The sequence below is a fragment of the Protobothrops mucrosquamatus genome, unplaced genomic scaffold (genome assembly GCF_001527695.2).
Source record: "Protobothrops mucrosquamatus isolate PMUCROS unplaced genomic scaffold, P.Mucros_1.0 scaffold996, whole genome shotgun sequence".
NCBI lineage: Eukaryota > Metazoa > Chordata > Lepidosauria > Squamata > Viperidae > Protobothrops > Protobothrops mucrosquamatus.
The window spans coordinates 79,613-103,073 of record NW_015387234.1 but is presented as its reverse complement, the minus strand read 5'-3'; the positions used below and the strand labels follow the sequence as shown (position 1 = coordinate 103,073).

At 37.6% G+C, this 23,461-nt stretch overlaps 1 protein-coding gene across 1 annotated transcript; it reads right to left on the bottom strand.

Annotated features, from left to right (window-relative positions):
* Positions 1–20,487, bottom strand: CDO1 (cysteine dioxygenase type 1). Its single transcript, XM_015819832.1, has 5 exons — positions 20,161–20,487; positions 10,706–10,783; positions 6,369–6,526; positions 1,342–1,511; positions 1–560 (listed from the first exon to the last, which is right to left on the bottom strand). The coding sequence occupies exons 1-5, from the start codon at positions 20,337–20,339 to the stop codon at positions 531–533; spliced, it is 615 nt and encodes a 204-aa protein (XP_015675318.1). The 5' UTR covers positions 20,340–20,487; the 3' UTR covers positions 1–530.
* Between the last annotated feature and the right edge of the window lie 2,974 nt (positions 20,488–23,461).

Here is a 23,461-nt window from a genome sequence, read left to right as displayed (position 1 = left end):
AAACATTGTACAGGATATGCTTTATTGCTCCTACTAAAAAAGATAGTAATTCCACGTTAGATTTTAAAATGCACAATTAAAATTCCAACAAATTATTACATCCATGATAAAAAGAATTCTCTTTCAACATAAAGTATACACTGGATAGGAATTAATGTGAACACGGAGTGGAGTTTGACAAGTTATAAAATTAGTGTAAGTAGTGTACATTCATTCTGAAGGTCTGCTAAGTACAATGTTTGTGTGCACAGTCTTAGAATTAATCAGAGGCATTCTGCTCCCCCCCCCATGCTCTTATATTTGTTGGTTGTCTGCAAGAATCTTCTATATTCTGCACTTTAGTATTTACGTATGAGAGAGAGAAAGAGAGAAAGAAACCATAGCTAAAAAGCTGCTTTTCATATAGGACAGCTATGTAGTCCTGCATAAAGATACAGCTTGATACTGGCATTAGCCACATAATTCTTCTACTCTTGCTCCAACAATTTCTAACAAAATAAAAGAATATATGTCGATACGTTTTGTGCTTCTCAGTTGTTCTCTTGAGAAATTGCTGAAGTCTAGAGAAAGAAAGAGATAAAAGGAGAGTTTTCAGTTATTTTAAATAAAGCAGACGGTCTCTGTGACATGAAATTCTAAATAACTGTATGATTGAAAAATATAGTATTAAGTATTATTACATTTTCCAATAATTTCCTGAGGTATAAAACAAATTTGCCTGTTTCATATAAGGGGAAGGAGTGGAATTGATTTGTGAAATACCTAAAAAATATATAATTATCATCATTTATTAGTGTTAAACTACTATCAATAATAATGGTTAATAATCAATAATTGGTTTTATTCTTTTTTTAGCTGAGACACTTCTCAAAGGCTATCATGCAGACCAGCATTTTTAACACTGAAGGCAGAGAACTGCATAATTCAATTTTCTTCAAATGTCTGCCCTGAGGGAACCACATCAGAATAAGGACAGTAGCCTACTCTGATTTCCCAAGTTCCAATATTTTGTTCTTTTTTCAAAGGGCACCCTCCCTTTTTTTAGTCTCCTTTAAAAATATATATATACAGAGTTGCAATATGAAATGTTAAAATGAAGACGGGCCATCCTGAATGTGTATAATATTTTCTATTTGGAAGTTATTTTTTAGTAATGAAAAAGTCAGAATAGAAACTTTTATAATAAATCCAGTGTGTATTTTTTTTCTCTCTTCAACAATCCTGAAGCTTATTATGTTTTTAATATCCTTGTCTAGCCATGGTTACAGTATTTTTCCTGGCTGCTTCCTCATTGCTTCTGTCAGCACGACCACAAATGACAAGACACATAGTGATACTTACATATGGAGTCCTTTCTCCAAACTGACTATAGAACGTCATTTTAACTTTTTGCTTGTGTCCAGTTCTTTGATCAAAGGTCTGGCAGATTTCAAAAGGTGGACTGTACAAGTGGAGACTGACAGCTGTTTCGGTATGGCTTGGGTTCTCCACACGATGCAAACCAATGGAGTCTACAAAGAATAACAAATCAATGCAGTGCAGCAGTTAGCTTGGGCAGATCCCAAGTTCTCAATTCCACCCTTCCATGAAGCCCACTAGGTGACAGTTTCACCCGCTGCTTTATTAACGTGCTATATTTAAATGGGTCTTTCAAAGGCCTAGCATGCATATCCAGGAACCCAGTTTATTTCTTAATCGGCATTGGACTCCCAGCAAAGTATTCTGGAGTAACTGAAGTTTATACTACTGAATCACGTTGTGTCGTGCAAATCTAGAAAGACAATGCTCCTTTCTGGCCATAGGACATAGACCAGCTCCACAAAAGAGCACTTTAAGACTCCATCTCATTTAAAAAAAAAAATTGAAGACAAAATGGTGAAAGAGCAATGAAGGGCTTCCTAAGCCTATTTACAATTATTTCAATCCTAAAATAGGCTATTATGGGTTTTAAAGGCTTTAAAAAAATCAAAAAACCAGATAGACAGATAGATAAAGAACCACACAAAGCACTGGGAGATGTGGCTGGATTACAAGCCAACATAGCTCCTCTGCATTTTATTTGGCAGTTGCCATTTTTACTTAATAATAATAATAATAATAATAATAATGATAAAGTTGGAAGGTCATCTAGTCCAACCCCCTGCTCAGGCAGGAAACCCTATACCATTTCGGACAAATGGCTGTCCAGTTTCTTCTTAAAAACTTCCAGTGTTGGTGCATTCACCGCTTCTGGAGGCAAGTTGTTCCACTGGTTAATTGTTCTGTCAGGAAGTTTCTCCTTAGTTCTAGGTTGCTTCTCTCTTTGGTTAGCTTCCACCTGTTGCTCCTTGTCCTGCCGTCAGGCGCTTTGGAAAATAGCTTGACTCCCTTTTCTTTGTGGCAGCCCCTGAGATATTGGAACAATGCTATCATGTCACCCCTCATCCTTCTTTTCATTAAACTAGACATACCCAATTCCAGCAACCATTCCTTTACTGTATATGTTTTAGCCTCCAGTCCCCTAATCATCTTTGTTGCTCTTCTCTGTACTCTTTCTAGAGTCTCAACATCTTTTTTACATCGTGGTGACTAAAACTGGATGCAGTATTCCAAGTGTGGCCTTATTCATTTTGTTAAATAGCGCCCAGTGTTCATGTCTGTCCAGATCCTCCTATATCCTAAGCCTGTCTTCTGGAGTGTTGGCTATTCCTCCCAGCTTAGTGTCGTCTGCAAATTTGATGAGTTCCCTATCTATCCCCTCGTCCAGATCGTTGATGAAGATGTTGAAGAGCACTGGGCCCAGAACAGAGCCCTGGGGCACCCCACTACACACTTCCCTCCATGTAGATGTGGTTCCATTGAGGACCACACGCTGAGTACGGCCGGTCAGCCAGCTACGGATCCATCTGGTGGTGATGCTGTCTAACCCGCATTTTTCTATCTTCTCGAGTAGTAGGTTGTGGTCTACTTTGTCAAATGCCTTACTGAAGTCCAAGTAAATTATATCCACAGCATTCCTCTGGTCCACTAATTTTGTCACTTGGTCAAAGAATGCAGTAAGATTTGTCTGGCATGATCTGTTTTTGACAAACCCGTGTTGGCTTTTAGTAATGACTTTGTTTGCCTGTAGGTGTTCGCTGATTCGTTGTTTGATTATCTTTTCCAGGATCTTCCCAGGTATTGAGGTCAGGCTGTTAGGTCTGTAATTTCCTGGGTCCTTTTTTTCCCCTTTTTTGAAGATGGGAACTACATCAGCTCTTTTCCAGTCCTCTGGTAGTTCCCCAGTGCTCCAGGATCTCTGAAAAATATAGTTCAGTGGTTCTGAGATCACATCTGCCAGTTCCTTGAGAACCTTGGGATGTAATCCATCTGGGTCCTGGTGATTTGAACTTGTCTAGGCTGGACAGGTGCTCACCATTTTCTTGCCTATCTTAACTTGTATTTATATTTTGTTTTTTATGGCACTATTTTTGATAGGTTGGTCTGTTTTTTTCCCTTTGTGTAAAGACAGATGCGAAAAACGAGTTAAATAGTTCTGCTTTCTCCCTGTTGCACTGCAGGAAAATTGCAGAAACAGAAGTTATTCTCATTATATAAAACTAAAATTTGAATGGGAAGAAATGCCAGAAAAGAAAAACAATGTATGTATTTAATCAAGTCAACAGCAATCCCAGCTGGCCGTATGAATCCAAATATTCGGATTAGGAAGGAACCTGTTATTTTCAACTTGTATTCAAACATATATATTGATTAGCTACTTACTGTCACAGGCAAACATGATAAAATAAATATGCAAAGTGAGCATACACATACATAAAATAAAGTGTAACAAACCTCAAAGTTATCAAAAGATGCTAAAATGATCAGTCTTTTCAGGGAAAGGGAATGTGTATTTGGGGATGGAGAACCTAAACTATTGGTGTTTGAATGAAGGTAGCAGCAGAGACCCTGGCTACCTTTTTCAAGGTTTTCATAGACCTGTGCATCAAAAGAAATTACATTTTCTCCTCTTCTGACTGCCAGAATAGCAGCAAGGGGTCTATTTAGTTTGGACACCAGGCACATATAGCTGTCTCAATGTCATCCAGCTGGCAGAAATATATTTGGTGCTGAACTGGAATATGGTTATGGGTTCCTCCTTTGGATATGCACATGGTGTTAGCATTTCTTAAATCACAATACTTGGTTGAAAAGTACATAGTAGTACTACCAGGACATCCTTCTTGGTATATATAGATTGACGAAGTTGAGAGGAGAAAAGCCAAAAAATTAGAAAGTGTCATGTCTAGCTTCATGGACTAACTGATGTAAAGGACTTTAAGCAATGATATATAGGTCAAATGCCAGATATTAAGAAGGTTTCATTAACCTGGATTTCATTTGCATCTGGAGTTGGAAGAGAAGGTTAGCTCCAGCTTAGCCTCTTCTTCTGAATTCCAGCACAAAGCCAGAAAAATAAAATGGCCAGGAAAAACAGGAAAGGTTAGGCACCCATTTTTCCTCTACTTGGAGAGAAAGAAGATACTAAACCTGCCATTGTATATCTACAGATATGGAGTCACATAATTTTATTTTTTGTTATTTTAAACAAATGGAGGGACAGGGACCCAGAAGTGCCTAATACCAAAAGTAGCTTCTAATTTAGTCAGGAATGGTTTAGTTTTCTTTATTATTTAAGAATATGGCCATGCAGAACAAACTTTTCTAAACTTAAAAAACAGATAATTTGCAACGTTCAACATCTACTGTAAGCATGTAATTTGTGCAACCATATAGCTGAAAGATGGTTTGAAGGGAAACATTTTTTTTTAAAGAAATGGATGTTTTATGGATGGTCGGGTAAATAAGATGACAGCTTGGGAGAAAGGAAAAACACTGTGGCAAACAGAACAAATAAAACAAACTGAAGACAACTCTCAGGAATGTAATGGAAAATTATGTGGTTTGAAGATAAGGAAAACTTAGTAGCAGCAAGGTAAGTGAAAGCTTATTAAAAATATTTAGTAGCTATTATGAGACAGGAAGATAATCTCTGGGATCAGATTACTGATCTTTTTAAATATTTTTATCCCCTCTCTATTATCTTTACAAATAATTCAAAGTGGCAAATGTACCTAATTCTTTTTCCTCCTTCTATTTTTCCCACAACAACAATCCTGTGAGGTGAGTTGGGCTGAAAGAGAGTGACTGGCCCAAAGTCACCCAGTCTGTTTTTCATGCTTAAGGTCAAATGAAAACTTACGGTCTTCTGTTTTCTAACTGAAATCCCCGCTATCAAAATTATATAGAATCCAACGTTTTAGTTATTATGTATACAGTAAGTCAAAATGACACAGATTAGAAAGAAATAGTTTAGCTTTCTGGGGAAAAAATTGATGGAAAATTACAAGCTGTTAGGAAAGGAAATCTAGTCAGTATTTTAAATTAAGGACTGGTGTATTTTCAACTGTTGTTCTTTCTATCTATTCTCTATCTTGTCTCCAAAGTTAGAAAAATATTCAAACAATGGTGTACTAACATGAACTGAACACATTCTCTTCTCTCTGTTTTGTTTTGTTGTCAATAAAGTTATTTTCTAAAAATCAGTTCAATTTTGTCTCCAATTAAATCATCTTTTTCCCCTATCCAGTAACATGCTGTCCAGGGTAGAAAATATAATCTTTGAAGTTTCTTTTCCTCAGATAATAGCCAATATTGCAAAATGAAGGGGGCTTTTTTTAAGGACAAGCTAGGAATTCATAGGGTATGCCTCTGTCATAAAAATGCAACAATTCTGGGATTCAAGTATCTTCCCCATATTTTTTTTTTTACAAGAGTGAAATTGGCAGCATTTGGGAGGATCAAGCAGTATCTCTTGTTCCACTCCTGTCCTCTAGGATTAGAGAACAGAGCTGAATCATAATAAATATTACTAGACAAAATATGCCAAAGGAAAAGAGAAGGTGAGATGACTAAGTGATAAATGAATGATCGGCATAGGGGCAACCTATGTTCCTTGCACTAAGCAATAGTTTTGATGGCAGTTGGGATATCAATAAGACCTTTTTGAATTACCAAGCTGTCAGTAGATGCCATGTCAGTGTCTAAGTTGGTCCCTGTTGGAGGTAAACTGTTAAAATTGTAAGGAGGAGATTAAATGAGCTTCCCATAATCTGTTGAAGGCTATGGAATAAAAATCATGCATGCATGCACGTACGTATATATAAATAAGCAAGCAAGCAAGCAAAACAAGTCATTTACGGAAGCAGGAAAAATAAGGTTATTTCCCCAAAAATCATAGAAGGACCGTGTCATGACTTTTACCATACCATAAAAAATTAAACTTTAATGGTAATCACTATTGGGGAAAGTAATGTTAAATTTAAAGATACCAAAGCAAAATGACTTACCATTAATATAGGCACACTGATTTCTCTTTAACACTCTTTCTGATTTTTTTAGCATCTCTCCAGTCCCCTTTTTGCCAGGCCACTCAAACAAAGTTTCCTTTAGGTTTCCTTGAAGTAGCTTCATAAAACAGTGTGAATCTGTGTGATCATGGATACTACTACAAAAACAGAGATTTCAAAAAATGCATAAAGTCAGAAAGATTGATGCCTATAAGGCAGAGGCTCCCTACCTGTTCTATACCCCGCGCCCCTAGAACACTTCTAATATATTCTCACACCCCTTACAAAAGTTTGAAATAATGAATTATGGATATACACTATAATTTTGAAAACCTAAGTTTTCACACCCCCTGGAATATCATCTCGCACCCCCGGTTGGGAACCCCTGCTGTAAGATGTGTTGTGTGTGTGTCTGTGTTATATACTAGATCAATTTTCCACAATTTGGCATTTTCCAAAGAGTTAAAATACTACTTCCAGAATTCCCAGACAGCACATTGGCAATAAACAAAAATAATTGCTGTTTTGCATGGCGCAACATGCCCTACAAATTCAATTATCATGAATATAATGTTCTATTCCAGTTAGGTAACAGCAATAAACCACCATCTTTGGCTGATCTGGAAAAGCTAAGCAAGGTTTGGACCTGCTTAGTATTTGGATTGCAGATTGCCAGGAAATTCCAGAATTGTAAATTAGACTGAGAAGTTGGGGGGGGGGAGGAGGGAATACCCTGGAGGAAGGCAAATGGTAAACCAGTTATTCCTTGTTGCCAAGAAAACTAAATAGACATATCCCTGAATTAACTAGAGGTTGCGTTCTGTTCGAACGAGTCTTATCTTTACAATGCTCCAAAGCAGCCAACTTTCAATATCCAAGTGTTGCTAAACTCTTAATCCCAGTATCCCAGCCAAATGATCCATGGTGAGGGTGTTGGGAACTATAGTTCAGCAAAAGTGGACAGTTCAGGTGCAATCTTTACTTTTTTTTTACTTAAATAAAATTTTACATTGACCCTTCAATTGTAAACTCCGTCTGCAATTATGTCTTTCATACAGGCATACTTATTTATATGCTAGTTATAAAATTTTTGTCCTGCAAGCTTCCTAATATGCTTTAAGATCTACCATTATTAATGCTATATTTCTGAGCCTTAGTACTTATATGATATGTTTGCACATCTTTTTTTATTAAAAACCAATTTGGCAGTATTTGTTTTCTCTGTCTGTTTTGCAATAGAAAATAAATGCCACGTACTTATATTGTGCAACACAGTTAAGGGAAAAAAAGTAAAGTATCTAGGTTATAAAACACATATATTTCAAAGAGGCTAGGAAAGAAATAGAACTAAGACAGCCAATATTTAGGTTTGGAAACAGTGTTAAACTATGTAGAAACAACTCTTACCCATAGATTTACTATTACAGACCTCACTGCCCTACTATTTTATCAATAGTAATGTTCTCAGAGTTCTACTTTTCTTATAAGGGACTGAAATGTATTAAGCGATGTTGGCACCTTAAATGCATTTGACTACAAGCAGAACCGTGTAAGCAAATTTACTAGACACTACTGCAGCTTCCCAGCAGAACTTCATGCTAACTAATCTTTCTAAACATCCAAGTACCTGTAATCCCTCAATTTTGGCCATAAATGTGATGGGTAAAATTGTGAATATGGTTGTAATTGCTGCGTACACCATCCATATCCACAAAATGGTTTTTTTCACATGCAGAATAGAAGAGGAATCACTTGGTATCCTACTTTCCATCTCTGGAATAGAAATAAGGCTGCAATAGCCTAAGGTCACTTGGTTTGAGAATGTCCATGCTAATTCCCCAGTATACTTTCCCCAGTGGAAAGTTCTATGTCTTTTGATAAATAATTGAGACAATATAAATTTTGTTTGCTTGTGGTTCACGTCTCCCTCTCTATTTTGCCAGCCTTTATTACAGTCTTGCCAGTTTACTGTTTTCAATATTTGCTGCTAAGTAAGCATCAAGCTATATTTTTGCAGCTGAATTGGGTGATTGTGTGCTTGCTCTGATCTGATCTAGTATAAGGATTAACAGGAATGTAATGGGTGCAAACTAAAGTAGAAATGAGCCACAATAATTTTCCAAAATTAATAGCATACATTCCAGAAAAACAAAACAAATAAAAAACCAAACCAGAAGCAGTATTATTCTGTTTCTTATTAACTAAGGAACAAGCTAAAAAATGGAGCAGGACCTTTTCTGTCTTACAAAGCTCATTATCCTTCCATGTCATGGAAACCGGTTTTACCATAGAGCAGAGATGGGCAACTACAGCAACTTTACAACTTGTGGACTTCAACTCCCAGAATTCCTGAGCCAGCATAGCTGCCCTAGAGCAGGGGTGTCAAAGTGCCGGCCCGTGGGCTGGATGCGTCACGAAGAAACCGCACCCACCCCATTGCCGGCAATGGGGAAAAAGTTCCGATACGTCGTACAATGTCACGTGACATCGTGAGTTTGACATGTCTGCCCTAGAGGCCTGAGAGCTGAGAACAACTGTTATTTCAGGATCTCAGGATTCCAAGCCATTCTTGCACATAAAAAGGATATGTTATCCTTTGCCACATTGCCAACAACATTTCAGAGAGATATTGGCAGATTGAAAAAAAAAAGGAAAAAACTGGGGTGGAGAAGGAATAAGAGGAGCATTCTACTCCTGGTTTTAAGCAGCCATCATAACACAATGCTCTTTCAGTCAAACCCTGGAGCCATCTTATAGAGGCTGGTCAGAGCAATGAAAACCCTGCTACCATTGTAGTAAAGCACAAAGAAAGAAGTCACCAAGTGGCGCTAAAGCAACTTGTTCTGACAAAAGCAATCAAGATAGCAGTCCTGCAAAAACCAGAAATAAAATGACAGACTGTTTTCAAGAACTATTTCTGGCTAAGCTATAAAACCACTTACAACATATGTTTGCAATGCTCACCCTGTTTTTGTCATTTGTAGCTGGCAGTGGAAGCCTATCACTGAAGATTGCAGGGATAGGATGAACATTTATGAAGGAATCCAGATGTCCACCAGCATTTGATGTGTACCATAATTTGGTGATATTCCTATGTATGTGATTTTTAGTGGTGAACCCATGTGGAAATCACTGCATATTAGACAATCATGTAACCACATTATGTGGACTGCGTTCCGAAGAAGCGGATTCTTCAGGCTCCCAGAGGATCTTGTACACAACTGACAGGCTGTGTCAGTGTCAGTATCAAATGTGATGCTGGGCCTCTTGTTGTTCTTATTGCCCCGGTCTTAAAATGCTAGAATTAGGTGGTCTTAATCTTCTTTAATACCCACAATTTGACAGTTACAGTTAGAATAAAAATGGGATGAAGGGGGAATGAATACTGTATTATAAATGAATTCCTCCCCATTCTCCAACATGGTATGCATAGACAGGACTGATAGACTAGTTCTTGGCCCACTTGTGAAGTCATACTCAAATAATGTTAAAGTGTAACAAAAAATGCTTGTAAATTAAATATTAGAAAATGGGAGGAGTTGCCTTTCCAGGAATAGAGGTTCTATAATTGATGCTTATTTCTTTTTTTAAAAATAGTTATGTCTGATCTCAGTTAAGCTGAAAGGGGTCAGGTGTGATTGGTGTTTGTATGGGTGAGAATGAGGGACTGAGACCTAGAAGTCCGGAAGGTGGCAATGGAAAACCCTTTATACACTGTTGCCAAGAAAACACATGAATGAGTGTGCAAAATTGCTAGAAGTCACAAAATTGCGAAAAAGTGTGTGGTGTGTATGGGGAGGTTGTATTTTTGAGCCACCTTTTTGGTAATTATTCTCTTATGAGAAGTGGTGTTAAGAGTCTCAGTTCTGGAGATGGGGACTTAAAATAGCAGCATTATAAAACATGGTCTTCTTTTGGACTAATCTTGGTGGTTGTTGAATGCAGGCAGAAAACAAAGCACATCTTCATTTGCTTTCCTGAAGTTAAAACAAGCTCTATCTGTTCTGACTAACCTTTGCAGGCCGAATGCATTATACTCTTACGGAAAAACAAAATCTTCTTCAAGAGAAACAGCAAGCACTAATGAAGCCTCACCAAATGACCAGTGACCATTAGAAGTAATCAGGTATACAAAAACATGGTCATTGATAACTGTTGCACATTTGGTTTTGATCTGTGAATTTAAAAGTTATCAATCTGTTGGAAAGGTGGACTTTAAAAATTTATTGATAAGTTACAACATAAACAACATTCTCTTCAGAGTGCATTCAAGTGTATTCACATTGTAAAATCGGATCCACAGACTTTTGACCATTAGTATCTTCTTAATTACAAACCTGCCATGGCCTTCTCCCCAGCATAAGATCATCAGATTGAATTTTCCATTTCCTTTATCTACAAGATTTCTTGTGTATCTGAAACGATAAAACGTCAGGGAGCCTTTGTAAGTTTTACCTTCGGGAAGCAGAAACAATTTTTAAGAAGATATGAAATGGCATAGACAGGCTGCCATCCTGTTCCAAAAGCACTTCACGTTAAAGGTTATTTCTGTATTGAGACATTAAACGATTTTGCATCCTTTGATATTATGAGCACTTATAGCATGCTAGTATTCAGAAAATAATACTGAGTTACTTTACAGGCAGATGCTGGACAATAAACACATGTCAAATGATTTAAACAGATTGCAGGACATAGACTAAAGCATATATTTATTTAGAGGTTTTTTTATCCCACCTTTATTATTTTTTATAAAAAAACTCAAGGTGATGAATGTACTTCATACTCCTTCCTCTTCCTATTTTCTTGACAACGACAATCCTGTGAGATGGGTTGGGCTGAGAGAGAGCTACTAGCTCACAGTCACCCAGACAGCTTACATGCCTAAGGCAGAACTAGAACTCATGGTTTCCTGATTTCTAGCCTGGTCTCTTCACCCTTGGACTATATGATTAATAGTGGACACCAGCTTTCAAGATTTTTTGCTTTCTTTTGAAAACAGTTCCTTAAGGTTTAGTGAGCTCCAATGAATATGCGAGTCTACTTGTGGAATTTTTCTCTATGGTGTATGTGTGTGTGTGTGGTGGGGGGGAATTTTCCTCTTCGGCTCCCCATGCCTGACCTTTCACTCTATGCAGATGGATATTTCTTGAACCCTGGAGGAACAAAGATAATTATTTTCTGCCACAAGTATTACATTACATGCATTTTTCTCCATCTCTTTATATTTTATACTAATCTTTTCCAAGATTCTTCTCTCATTTCAAAGGAAGTCCAGCATCAAATAATTTTTTTAAAGAAAAAATACATGTATATAGTGCTATAAAATTCCAAACAAATTTATTAAAAACAAATTTGCAACCCAGTTGACAATATAACCCAAATCCTTCTTGAATTAGATAATTTCCAAATAGTCATATTAAGGAAAGCTACTTTTCTGTGTGAGTTATTTTATACCCCAAAGGAAAAGTTATATAACAATATATAGCGTGTGCATACATGCATGGACACGTATGCATAGAGTCAACAAAAGAGAAAGGAAGAGATTTTCCTGATGAAATACCAATTTTATATATAGCAAACAAGAGATTATGACAAATAAGATAAGGAGTGTCAAGGGTAGGAGTTACACAAGAGTCTCTGATTAGGAAGTTCTTCAATAAGATTCAAGATAACAGAATACAGCTCGCAGAACAGGAAAAAGAACTGAACAGATATTCTCCAAAACATTTGAATTAAGTCTGATTTTTAAAAAGCTGCAAATAAGGACAGTTTCCTAATGCATTTTCATTAGAAAATACATCTTTTAAACATTATTCACAATTTATCTGTCTTAAATATTACCAGGTGAATGTATGTAGTTTTAAACCAGAGAACCATCCAGACATGGAGCAAACTAGAAGTTATCTGCAAGGAATTTTTTTTTCCAAATGAAAAACAGAAAGAATTGAAATGCAGGAAACTTACTTATGCATAGACAATGTGTTATCAAAAATATTGCAACCAATATATGATATATAACATAACAAAATGATCCAGTCCTAGAAAATGAAATCTCGCTTTTATTACATGACATTGTATTTCTCTTATGTAACTCGTAATAACATTATAAAACGTAAGTCAATACTTGAGTAATGAGGGGGACTTCTGGTGAGCATTATGGTGAGCTAGATGTCCTGTTGACAGAGGATGGCATTTATGACCGAGATAGCAGTTGGATGCTGTATCTGAACTTTGAAAATCTCTTCAGAGAAAGGAAAGATTACATGCACTCGAGAAAAGCTGGTCCTTGTTGAGTAAACTGCAGGAACCATAGTTTTGTGGGCCGTTTATGAGTTGTTGAGTGGTTGGGAATCAAAGTAATAGTAACAATACAACAGAGTTGGAAGGGACCTTGGAGGTCTCCTAATCCAACTCCCTGCTTAAGCAGGATATCCTATATCATTCCAAACACATGGCTGTCCAAACTCTTCTTAAAAATTTCCAGTGATGGAACACCCAGAATTTCTGGAGGGAAGCTGTTGCACTTGTTAATTATTCCCACTATCAGGAAATTTCTCCTTAATTCTAGGTCAGATCTTTTTTTGATAAATTTCCATCTGTTGCTTCTTGTCCTGCCTTCAGGTGCTTTGGAGAATAGGTTGACCCACCTTCTCTGTGGGGCAGCCCTTCAAACTTTGGAAGATTGGTATCAATCAACTTTAATCCTTCTCTTTGTTAGATTAGACATACCCATCGTAACATGGTCTTTTAAGGACAAAAAGTTTGACCGAACCTCATTTCTTAATCTTTTCTTGAATTATCTTTTTATTCTTTGGGGAAATATTAAGAATGTTGAGATCAACAAGTTTCTACTGTATTCAATGCGCAAGGTTCCTTCTCCTAGGTAAAAGACGTTTTAAATACAAGTCTAAGTCCTTTGAAACATATTATTTTTGGAATATAGCAAATAATGTTTTTTGAGTGCTTTGTTTTTGAAAAGTTAAAGGATTTGGAATTAAAAAATTGAAATAAATTATAAAATCCTTTCTATGGGAAACTGGATGTTTGCATTTTTAGGAAAAATGGTAAGTTGGGTTTTTGAAGATTGGATCCTAGAAGCCACTAGAAGCAAATAATATAATTGATACATCCAGAAGTATACGTATGTAGTAAGTGATTGAGAAGATACCCTTAAAAATTTCTGCCATTATTGAAAAATTAGAGGGTATAATGGAAGAGAAACAAGTTTCACTCAACAAGTATCAAATTTACTTAAATATGAAGCTGAAAAAGATAAGATAGATATAAAACAAGGTGCTGAACCTATAAACCAAGCGTGCTGATGTTTTAATAATTAAACAGGACATGACAAAAATAGACCATAAAAGTGGCATATACAATTTTTGTATTGGATTTATAAAAGAGATGTGTTTGATTTTTTTTTGAGAAAAGACAACAACAAAATGAAAAAAAAATGTGTTGTATTATTTCTAGGGGCTTAAGATCAAGACTTACTCCCCTTGGGAGTAAGGGGAAGCAATATTGGGTGGGTTATTTGGCCAAGGTTAAACAATAGATTGTTATTTCTGATAATTTTTAATGGATTTTTTCTGACTAGGACTGTAAGGTTTTTAAGGTTTTGCTCTACTGAGAAGAAGCAACATGCTGCGGATCCTGCTGGTTGAGGAATTTCAGCTGGCGGGGTCCAGGAGAAGAGCCTTTTCTGCCGTGGTGCCTGCAGTTGGGAACACTGTGCCCAGCTGAGGTGAAATCCTCACCCACTTATTTGGCCTTCTAAAAGGGTTTGACAACCTCTGCCTGGAGCCCCAATGGGAGAATGGCATCCTGGAGAAGGTTAATGAATTAGATAGACCCCATCTCCTCCCTGTGTGTACTGCGCTCCCGTCCCCTCTATCTTAGTCAATTGAATTTTAACAAATTTAAATTTATGGTCTTTATTTATTATTTTAATATTTCATATGGTATTTTTATTAAATGACTGAGCTGCCTAGGCATAGAAATTTAAGAAACAAATAAATAAAATAAGACTTCTATTTCTGACCATTTTTAATTTCTTTTCTGATTAGGACCAAAGATGATATTTTAAGGTTTTGTGTTAATAATAAAGAGTTATGTGGGTAAAAGGTTGTTATATTTTAAATCTTTTTTTTATTAAATTTAGAATTATTATGTTAACATTTCTGGTAGCTTTTTTGGTTATTTATTGAATATATTTGAAGGATAAGGTTTGGGAGATTTGTTGAAGAATAGAGAAAAGGAGATATGAATGAAAAGAAGGAAATTAAGTGGTCTTATTAGATTAAGCTTGTAACAGATGTGGTCATTTCTGGTAACTCTTAATAGAGTTTTGCTGATTAAGGTGGATGACAAGGAGTTTTAGATATGTTTATAGAGAATGAGGTGAGATATGGGATTAAAAGATTGTTGTATTTGAAAAGTTGGTGATAAGTTGTTAAAGTTGTTTAATACTTGCTGGGGAAAAGGAGAAGTTCCTTTTTATCTTCTTTTTTCTTTTTAAATATTTTTTTCTGTTTTTTCACTTTTTGTTCATGTTTTTTTTGTAGTTTGCATTTTTTATTGTATATTGTACTCTTTAGTAAAATTAAAAATGTTATTAAAATTAAAATTAAAAATATTTTGAGAGTTGAGCATTGAGCACCTTAAATCAGTTTCTGTTTTGTAATTGATAGGCACAGTTCGCTATATAAGTATGAAGCAGGAATGTGTACTAATACAGATATTTCCTGATACTATGATATACTATGACTCAAAAATAGATTTTCGTTTCCCCGAAGTGACCAGTGGCATTTTCAGGGTGTCAAAGGCCATCCACCTTCATGATTAAAGCCTTACCCCTTTGTATGTGTATGTGTAGCCTTGATCTCTTAGATTGCAGTTCTGCAATTGCCATCTTGCCAGTTTTGAACACACACACACACACACCACTGATATCAGTGAAAATGACACAGATGGGGTTGGAACCAATTCCATTCCAATTTGATCACTGATGAAACTAAATCCTTATTGCTTTATCCAGAATTCAGGTGTGTTGCATAGGTAAACAGCATGGCAGCTGTTTGGGAGCAGACAGTCGTTTTGTAAAGCTCTCTGCAGGAAATTTATGAACAAGAGGAATAATCAGATTTAGGCTTGTGGATTCTATTTTGCGTTTTACCAGAGTCTTGAGGACCATCAGTTGGAGTAGAGGCAACAAAAGGGTTCAAGAAGAGGAAAACAAGGATTCTTACTTTCTTCAAGGATTCCTGAATGCTTTAGGAAAACAAATAGTGCTCAAGATGAGCCACAATCAACCAATTATTCAGAGATTATAGTCTATGAATAAACATAACCAGCGAAGGGGAATCTCCCTGGATAATTGGTTCCACTGTCAAAGTGCTCAGTTAGAAAGGTTTTCCCCTCACTTCATAATCTGCCTTTTGTAACTTAAGTTCACTATTCAAAATCTTGTCCTTTGGAATGAGACAAAACTGGTCCTGCCCCATTTTATGTGACCTTCTTTCAGGTATTTGAAGTATGTTATCATTTTATCTTCCCCCTCAGATTTTTCTCAAGGTTAAACATATCCCACTCCTTCAAACTCTCTTCATAGGACTTAAGAGAGGAAAGTGCATAAACTTGTTAGCAGGACCTTGTAGCATCCTAAATATGAGATAATTCCTGAGAGTTATTTCTCTATAACCAAGTCATCTATTCTGAGGAGCTAATCGTAGCTCTTTATTGTACCAAGATATATTGCTTAATTTTTAAAGACTTCCTGTATTTAATAACTTGCTTTGTTGTGGCTTGCTTTATTATTTGTAATCCTGATAATATTCATGCTTGCATTCATATAATACAGTATCAGGCAATTTCATCAAGCCATCTAGTACGGTAATAATGCCATTAAGGGAGTATATCAATCCAGCCAAAACATTTGGATCTACAAATGGGTTTAAACCTAAATTTCCACTGCCACCCAAATCAGAAAATGTGGAATTTGCATCTCAGAGGCCTTGCTATTATTTCCGTTTAATTGTCAATATGATGGGTGATGTAAATGGTGCAATACTCAATTTGCAGAGTTGGTCCCTAGCAAGTCCCTTAGCTGTTTGGTCACTCCAGTCTTACCCTCTGCTTCCAATCACCTGAGCCTCAAATAAGTAGTTTCCTTTAAATTTATAGAATATATTTACTTTAGGGAAAGGAGACAACCAATCAAATGCTAAATAACCATTAGCTCATGATTTGATCATTTCGTCTTCTTTCCCTCTACACCAGTGGTTCTCAACCTTTTTAATGCCGTGACCCCAACCGGTCGTAAGTCGAGGACTAAACCGGTCGTAAGTCGAGGACTAAACCGGTCGTAAGTCAAGGACTTTCCCTGCCCGGGAGCGCCGTGCATGCGTGGTTCCGCCCCCCTGCGCTGGCCGAGGCATAGCTGGCAAGCGGCAGAGACGGAGCAGGCCGACCACCAGCTGGCCCAGCCCAAGGGAGGTAAGACACCCGCCGGAAAAGGGAGAAAAAATGGCGGACAAAAAAAATGGCGGACAGCCTTGCTTGGCGACCCCCGTGAAATGGTCGATCGACCCCAAATGGGGTCCCGACCCACAGGTTGAGAACCACTGCTCTACACCTATAGTAGGGAACTCCTGGCCTTCCAGATGTATATATCTGGCTTCAACCCCAGTTAGAGATGTAGGCTTCTGGGTGTTACTATCCTTCAGACATTGCTAAAACCACAGGCTCTCCATACCTGTCTTTTGTCGTGAACAGAAATATATAGCAGTTAACCATCTAAGGCACAAAGTATGGGGAGGGATGGTAACATTCCCTTACATTTGCAAATAAACAGCTGTCTATCCTAATAATGAAATTATTTATATTAAATAATTTTTAACAGAATATACAACAAAAGTAGTCAGGATGCCAGAAAGATGTGAAAGTTAACAGCGCTTTTGATTTCTGTTGATCAAGATAAGTTACTTTAAAGATGTATTTGGGATTCTTTATTCAGTGGTATCTGTAACATTCTTCACAGGAGAACTGGAAGGACAGGAGAAAGGTAATTTTGCAAGATACCCTGTGCAACTAGGATGGCCTTGACTGACAGTTGCGCATTTACCAACCAATTGGCAGCTTATAGGGAAAAGTAATCAATGCCATTGTTTACCTTAGAAGATTAACACTGATAAGGAGTCAGCTAACCCTTTTTAACCTCCTGTAAATGAAATGTAATGTACCAGGAAGGGTCACGCCTGCTATATCAGCCACTGAGGTCATCTATATTCTAAATACTAGTTGTCACTCTCCAAAGTTTTGGGAGTTATCTTTGGTATTTTGCCAAACATGATCAGGTCATAGAACCGTGGTTCTCAACCTATGGGTCGGGACCCCATTTGGGGTCGATCGACCATTTCACGGGGGTCGCCAAGCAAGGCTGTCTGCCATTTTTTTTGTCCGCCATTTTTTCCCCTTTTCCGGCAGGTGCCTTACCTCCCTTGGGCTAGGCCAGCTGGTGGTTGGCCTGCTCGGTCTCTGCCGCTAGCCAGCTACGCCTCGGCCGGCGCAGGGGCCGGAACCACGCATGCGTGGCGCTCCCAGGCAGGGAAAGTCCTCGACTTACGACCAGTTGGGTAGTCCTCCACTTACGACCGGTTTAGTCCTCGACTTACGACCGGTTTAGTCCTCGACTTACGACCGGTTTAGTCCTCGACTTACAACCGGTTTAGTCCTCGACTTATGACCGGTTGGGGTCACGGCATTAAAAAGGTTGAGAACCACTGTCATAGAATCCTGATTAACTTATGTAACAACCATATTGATTTGGATGTACCTTAAGAACTCACTTTTTGACCTTTATTTATTACATATGGGAAGGATAACTTAATGGTTAAGGCAGCATATCTGACCTGGTGCTTTCTCTTGGCTGTGATTAGCAGTATTTCCAAGCACTATGGCCAATACCAGATTCAAGAAGGCTATATGCAAGGATAAACAACAACTGATTCACTCAAATCGGCAGTGGGGATATGCTACTAGTTGAAAGATGCAGCTTTAAAGAATTAGTTCACAAACTACTACAAGCTCGGAGAGTTGGGTCTGCATTAAGTATTTACCTACTTATCATAATGCAGACATCAATGTGATATATGTTGCTATACTCAACATCACTGAATGCAGGTTATTTTTTTCCTCTAATATCTCTTATTCTCTTTCAGAGAAATATGCTTGTTGGACTGTTGTGACATAGACCACAAAGAATATCATAATGCTAAAGAATAACAACGCATTTGATTTGCTAGACTAAAACCAAATTAACCATACACATGAAGTTTCTGTTGAGGCAGAAAATATGTTTGCACGTATGATTGTGGAAATGGAAGATGGTAGATGATAACCATAAGGTTCAAGGGGAGTGAACTGCATAAATGATGGGTAGTAACAACTATTTTATTATAGTGGCTATTCACAAATGTGCATGATCAGTCAGATATTACAGCTGTGCTGCAGTTTACTCAGCTTTTGGTTCCTTGAGGTCAAAGGGACAAAGTTCTCTTTTGTTTAAAATCAACCTGCACATGTCAAATAGCTCTACTGAGTGATGATATCTAATCCTTTGATCTCATTCCCACATGGGAATAGAATCTAATACCTGTTGCAGTTATACAGGACCCCATCAATATGAAAGAACACACAAATTGGGCCAATAGCAACTGGATGTGTTTATATGAAGCTTCTGGATTTAAAAGACATACTACGTGCTAATGTTGTTAGGAGGTTTGTGAATGCAATTTATAAGTCCATCCTATGGATTATGAATCAAACCAGCATCAGAATCAAGTATAACAACTTTGCAGCATTACATGGGAAATACAAGACTGTACTGTAAGTTGCCATTCTGTGTAATGTGATTTTCAACTGCATTTGACAGCCATCACATTACAGAGCGACTCCTCTACATCTCTGCAAGACAGGCAGCGCTTCTTTTACATTATATTCTGCAACAGACAGGGTTGTATTGCTCCAAATTCCCTTTCAGATGCATTCCTGAAGATTCGGTATAAAAAAAAATGAAGAAATTCTTGGAAAATCTTGCAAAATGAAAACCAGACGATCAACTTAACTTCACACCTAGTAATCAGATGCACAAAACGGTAGAAAAATTGAACAGGTAATGCCAATTCTAACATATCAGCTGCAAAGGCAGGATAAAACTAGTACGACGTCCTTGGACACAAAGGTTGGTTAGTCCAGGTGCCACTTTAATTCCCCGAACGGGAAGTTCGAATGAGAACCAAGGACGTCCTGCAGCATAAAAAGGGTCACACTGCAAGAAAGTCTGGGCTAGACAGTCTGGGAGTTTTGCCAAAGCAGCTCTCCCCAGCTGTTTCTAAGATACCCCATTCATTTCTAAATTACCAACCAGCGCCGGATTGCGTGGCCCACCCTCGCTCCAAGTTAGGGTTTTTTTTTCTCTCTCTTTTTTTTTAAAAAAAATCCCACTTAATTTCATTTGCAACCAAGGGGAACCGTGTTGGTAACAAAACATTATCCATCAGGGATGAATTATGCATATTTTTTATGAAAGCTGCAAATTAGATTCGCGTAGCAGAGTTGGGCACACCTTAAAATCGGGAGGGGGGCAACGGAAGAGAATGGGCTTTCATCTAAAGGGCTGCACACCAAAGGCATTTCTTTCTCTGCATTCGCGAGCAACTAAAAGCTCCGAGGGTATAACTCGGCGTTAGCAGGCATTCATTTCCTCCCCCCTGGTTTCCCCCACGTTTACCTGAATTGGTCAAACTGGGCATATTTGGTCCACTCGTCCGGGTTGCTCTCGTAAGATTCCATTACAGTTTGCACTTCTGCCACATTGACTTTATCGCTCGCAAACAAGTGATGCAGGATCTCGACCAGCTCCTTCAAGGTCTGCACTTTCCACACTTCTCCCTGCATCGAGTACTCCATAATTCTCGGTCGCCGCTCCGTTGCACGGAAAGCCTTCCCGCTCGATGGACGACGAAAGCTACCCGGGGCGCACCTCACCGCGAAAGCGACGCTCGCACTGAAGCCGCCGGCTTCGCTCGCCTGTCTTCTCTTCTGGCGCTCAGAGGAGGAACGTACCAAATACCCAAGGAGAGCAGAGGGAGGTACCAATTGGGTCCTTTCAGTCAGCTATAGGTCCCTGGGCAGGCTAAAATAAAGGACACCCCCAGCGTCGCCGCCGCCACACAAGTTCTCGAGCTGCTCTTTGGAGAACCCTTCGCTTTTCCAAAATGAAGCGCCCGCCTCTTTCTTTCATTGCTTTCCGGCCCCGTTTCATACAAAATTAGGGTCCTAAGCGATACGGTGTTTTAACTCTGCAGCGCAAACGGAATTGTGGGGCGAATGCACAAAGAAAGGCCTCATCAATGGAAGAAGGAAGGAGTTCCCAGCCCCCCAAAGATTGTCCTATCTAACCAATTATTGCTAATCTTTACAACTACAATAGAAGGCAAAGCCTCCAGATTCGATCGGATTATCCAGCAATTTAACAAATCTTAAGAGATGGCACATCTGTTCGTTCTTTACATACTCTCTCTCTCTCTCTGTGCAGGTTTAATTTCCACTTTTCCTGTACAATAGTCGTGGGATCAAGAGAAGGTTGCTTACTAGTGCTCTTCCATATCCCTTAACTGGCTTGCTTAAAAGTACCGAAGTAATAATTTGGGGGGGATTCTTCTTTTTCTATCACTGTAGGCACAGTAATACCCGTCTTGAAAATAGAATTAAGATTTAGCACGGCTTTATGCAAGCATCGGGGTGTGATCCAAGATGAAATGATGCAGGTAGGATCAGCTACATCCAGAGATCTCTAAACTTGGCTAAAAATATATTGCAGGAGAAAGCAGGTGCAAAATCCCAAAGCAAACATAAAAACTGTTTGAAGTTCTGTCAAAAGCAGTAAGTCAATCATTAGCTCGAAAAATAAGCTCCCGCTTACATCATTCATAGTTCTGGCATGGCAACCAAGAGCATCATCAGCTGAAATTTCAGCACAGAGTCCATGTAGTAAAGTTGTGTACCACCTATTTTGAACTGGAATGAACAATTTCGGACCCATTGGTACAACAGACTATATAAACACACACACACACACCCCTTTGCACAACTATTAAATCCTTCTGTTGTGCATTACATGTAACCATTACTGTTAATCTTTACATTTATAAAGTAATGTTAGCTAAATTCATTTGGTTGTGTTAAGCTATACTAAGAACCCATCTGAAAAACTAACATTGCAGTTATTGTTTGCAGATGGGGTATTGAAAGCACAAAATACTTCTTCCATTTAGAACACGCATAATTTATTTTGATGAAATCTGACACAGTCCCATTTGCTTTCTTGTTTAATGCTTTTTTTCTGAATTTAAACATACAGAGTTTATATATTTAGTTATTTTTACAACTGGAGACTTAGTCACGCATAGCTTTTTAATGCTCCTATTTAAAAGCTAACCATGCTGATTTTACCATAGTGGAAGGGTGTCAAAATGCTGGCCCGCAGGCCAGTTGCATCATATGGAGGCCGCGCCCACCTCAGCTCCGGCAATGCAAAACAAGTCGCAATACATTGCGACACATCACGTGGCGAGTTTGACACCCATGTCACAGTGCATCATGCTGCTTGTATGAAATACAACATTCTGTTGTTTGGTGCAGAATAGATTGAAACACAAAGGACCTAAAGAGAAAAGGTTGCAATCCAAATCCAGATGGGATTTCTGAACAGGAGTGGTCATTTAGAAAAGCCTTTTACCTATTGGACTTATTTCAAAAATCAAATTGCTAGGCAACATTTTGAATTAACATTTTGAATATTTTACATATTTATATATTTTACATTTTATATTGTTTATAGTACTAATAATCTTGCAATCCAATTTTATGTGAACAATCTAGAAATGATATAAATTTTGGTGGAAACATACATATGGCTTTCAAAAAGGTTGCACAAATCAATTCAGTATTATTTTTTCCAGAATGTCAATACATATTATATATGAAATGCTAAAAAGATCAATGAAAATGATACTAGTGCTAAATATTAAAGATGCAAGAAGAAATATTACTAATTGGTCCTTCTCAAACTTAAAATTCTGCTTGTAAAAATGTTGTGGTGATTCAAAAGCAGTATTAATTTCTTTGGAATTTATTTTCCAATGGACCAATACATCTATTTGCATTTTTGTCTGAATTAAACATACATATTAATCTTTCATTTCCTTGTTATTAATAGCATTTTTTCCATACTTGAGCTATTAAATGAAGCAATTTGTACGTTCCTCTGGGCACACAAGAAAGGCTGACGTATGCATGGTTGCATATTTTGACATTTTGATCTGTATTGAGGTCATGATTCTATTCCAGGTAGTTAGCATTTAGTTTAGTAGTGAGAAGCTTATAGCTTGTCAGATACTGCCCAATTCTTACATGCAAGCCTGCAAAGCCAAGGAAGAATATTAGGATCCGTTTTGAAATGGAAGATCATAGGTCATCCATGTTGAACCTAAATTAAAGAAGTAAAGTTCTCTTTCTGTGGAATACCCTTCCACCAAATAAAAGAACTGTACTCTTGCTTCTAGCATGCAAGAAAATTTTAAATACACAATGCTTTAATGTGTATTTGGAGACTGAAGTGAGGATAAGATGAATCTAGCTGATTCATGTTGTTATGATTTTATATTAGTACTACTCTGTTTTTGAATTTGAAATGCTCATTATTGACTCCTAACAGTGAAGCAGCAAATAACTTTTTATAATAAATACATTGGCAGGTGAGAATATGAGAAGGAATAAAGAAAACCATTAAATAACTGCAATACATCATAGAAAATTCTCAGAAGCCGTATAGAGTAGCCATAGTGTGATAGACAGCAAATAAAATTTAACACATAAATAAATAATTTCTGCAATCTTGGCTTGAAAGAATACTAAAAAAATAACCTTACCAAAACAAAAACTAAAAAGACCTAAAATGACTAACTTCCTTCACAGCAATTATGCTTGAAACAATTTTCCTGCTTTTAAATTATATAACATGATTTCCT

Coding starts and splice junctions, on each gene's coding strand:
- CDO1 (XM_015819832.1), bottom strand. CDS start 20,339: ATGGAGTACTCGATGCAGGGAGAAGTGTGGAAAGTGCAGACCTTGAAG. Junction 6,527..10,705: donor TGGGGAGAAGGCCATGGCAG/GTTTGTAATTAA, acceptor CTGTTTTTGTAG/TAGTATCCATGATCACACAG. Junction 1,512..6,368: donor TCAGTGTGCCTATATTAATG/GTAAGTCATTTT, acceptor TATTCTTTGTAG/ACTCCATTGGTTTGCATCGT.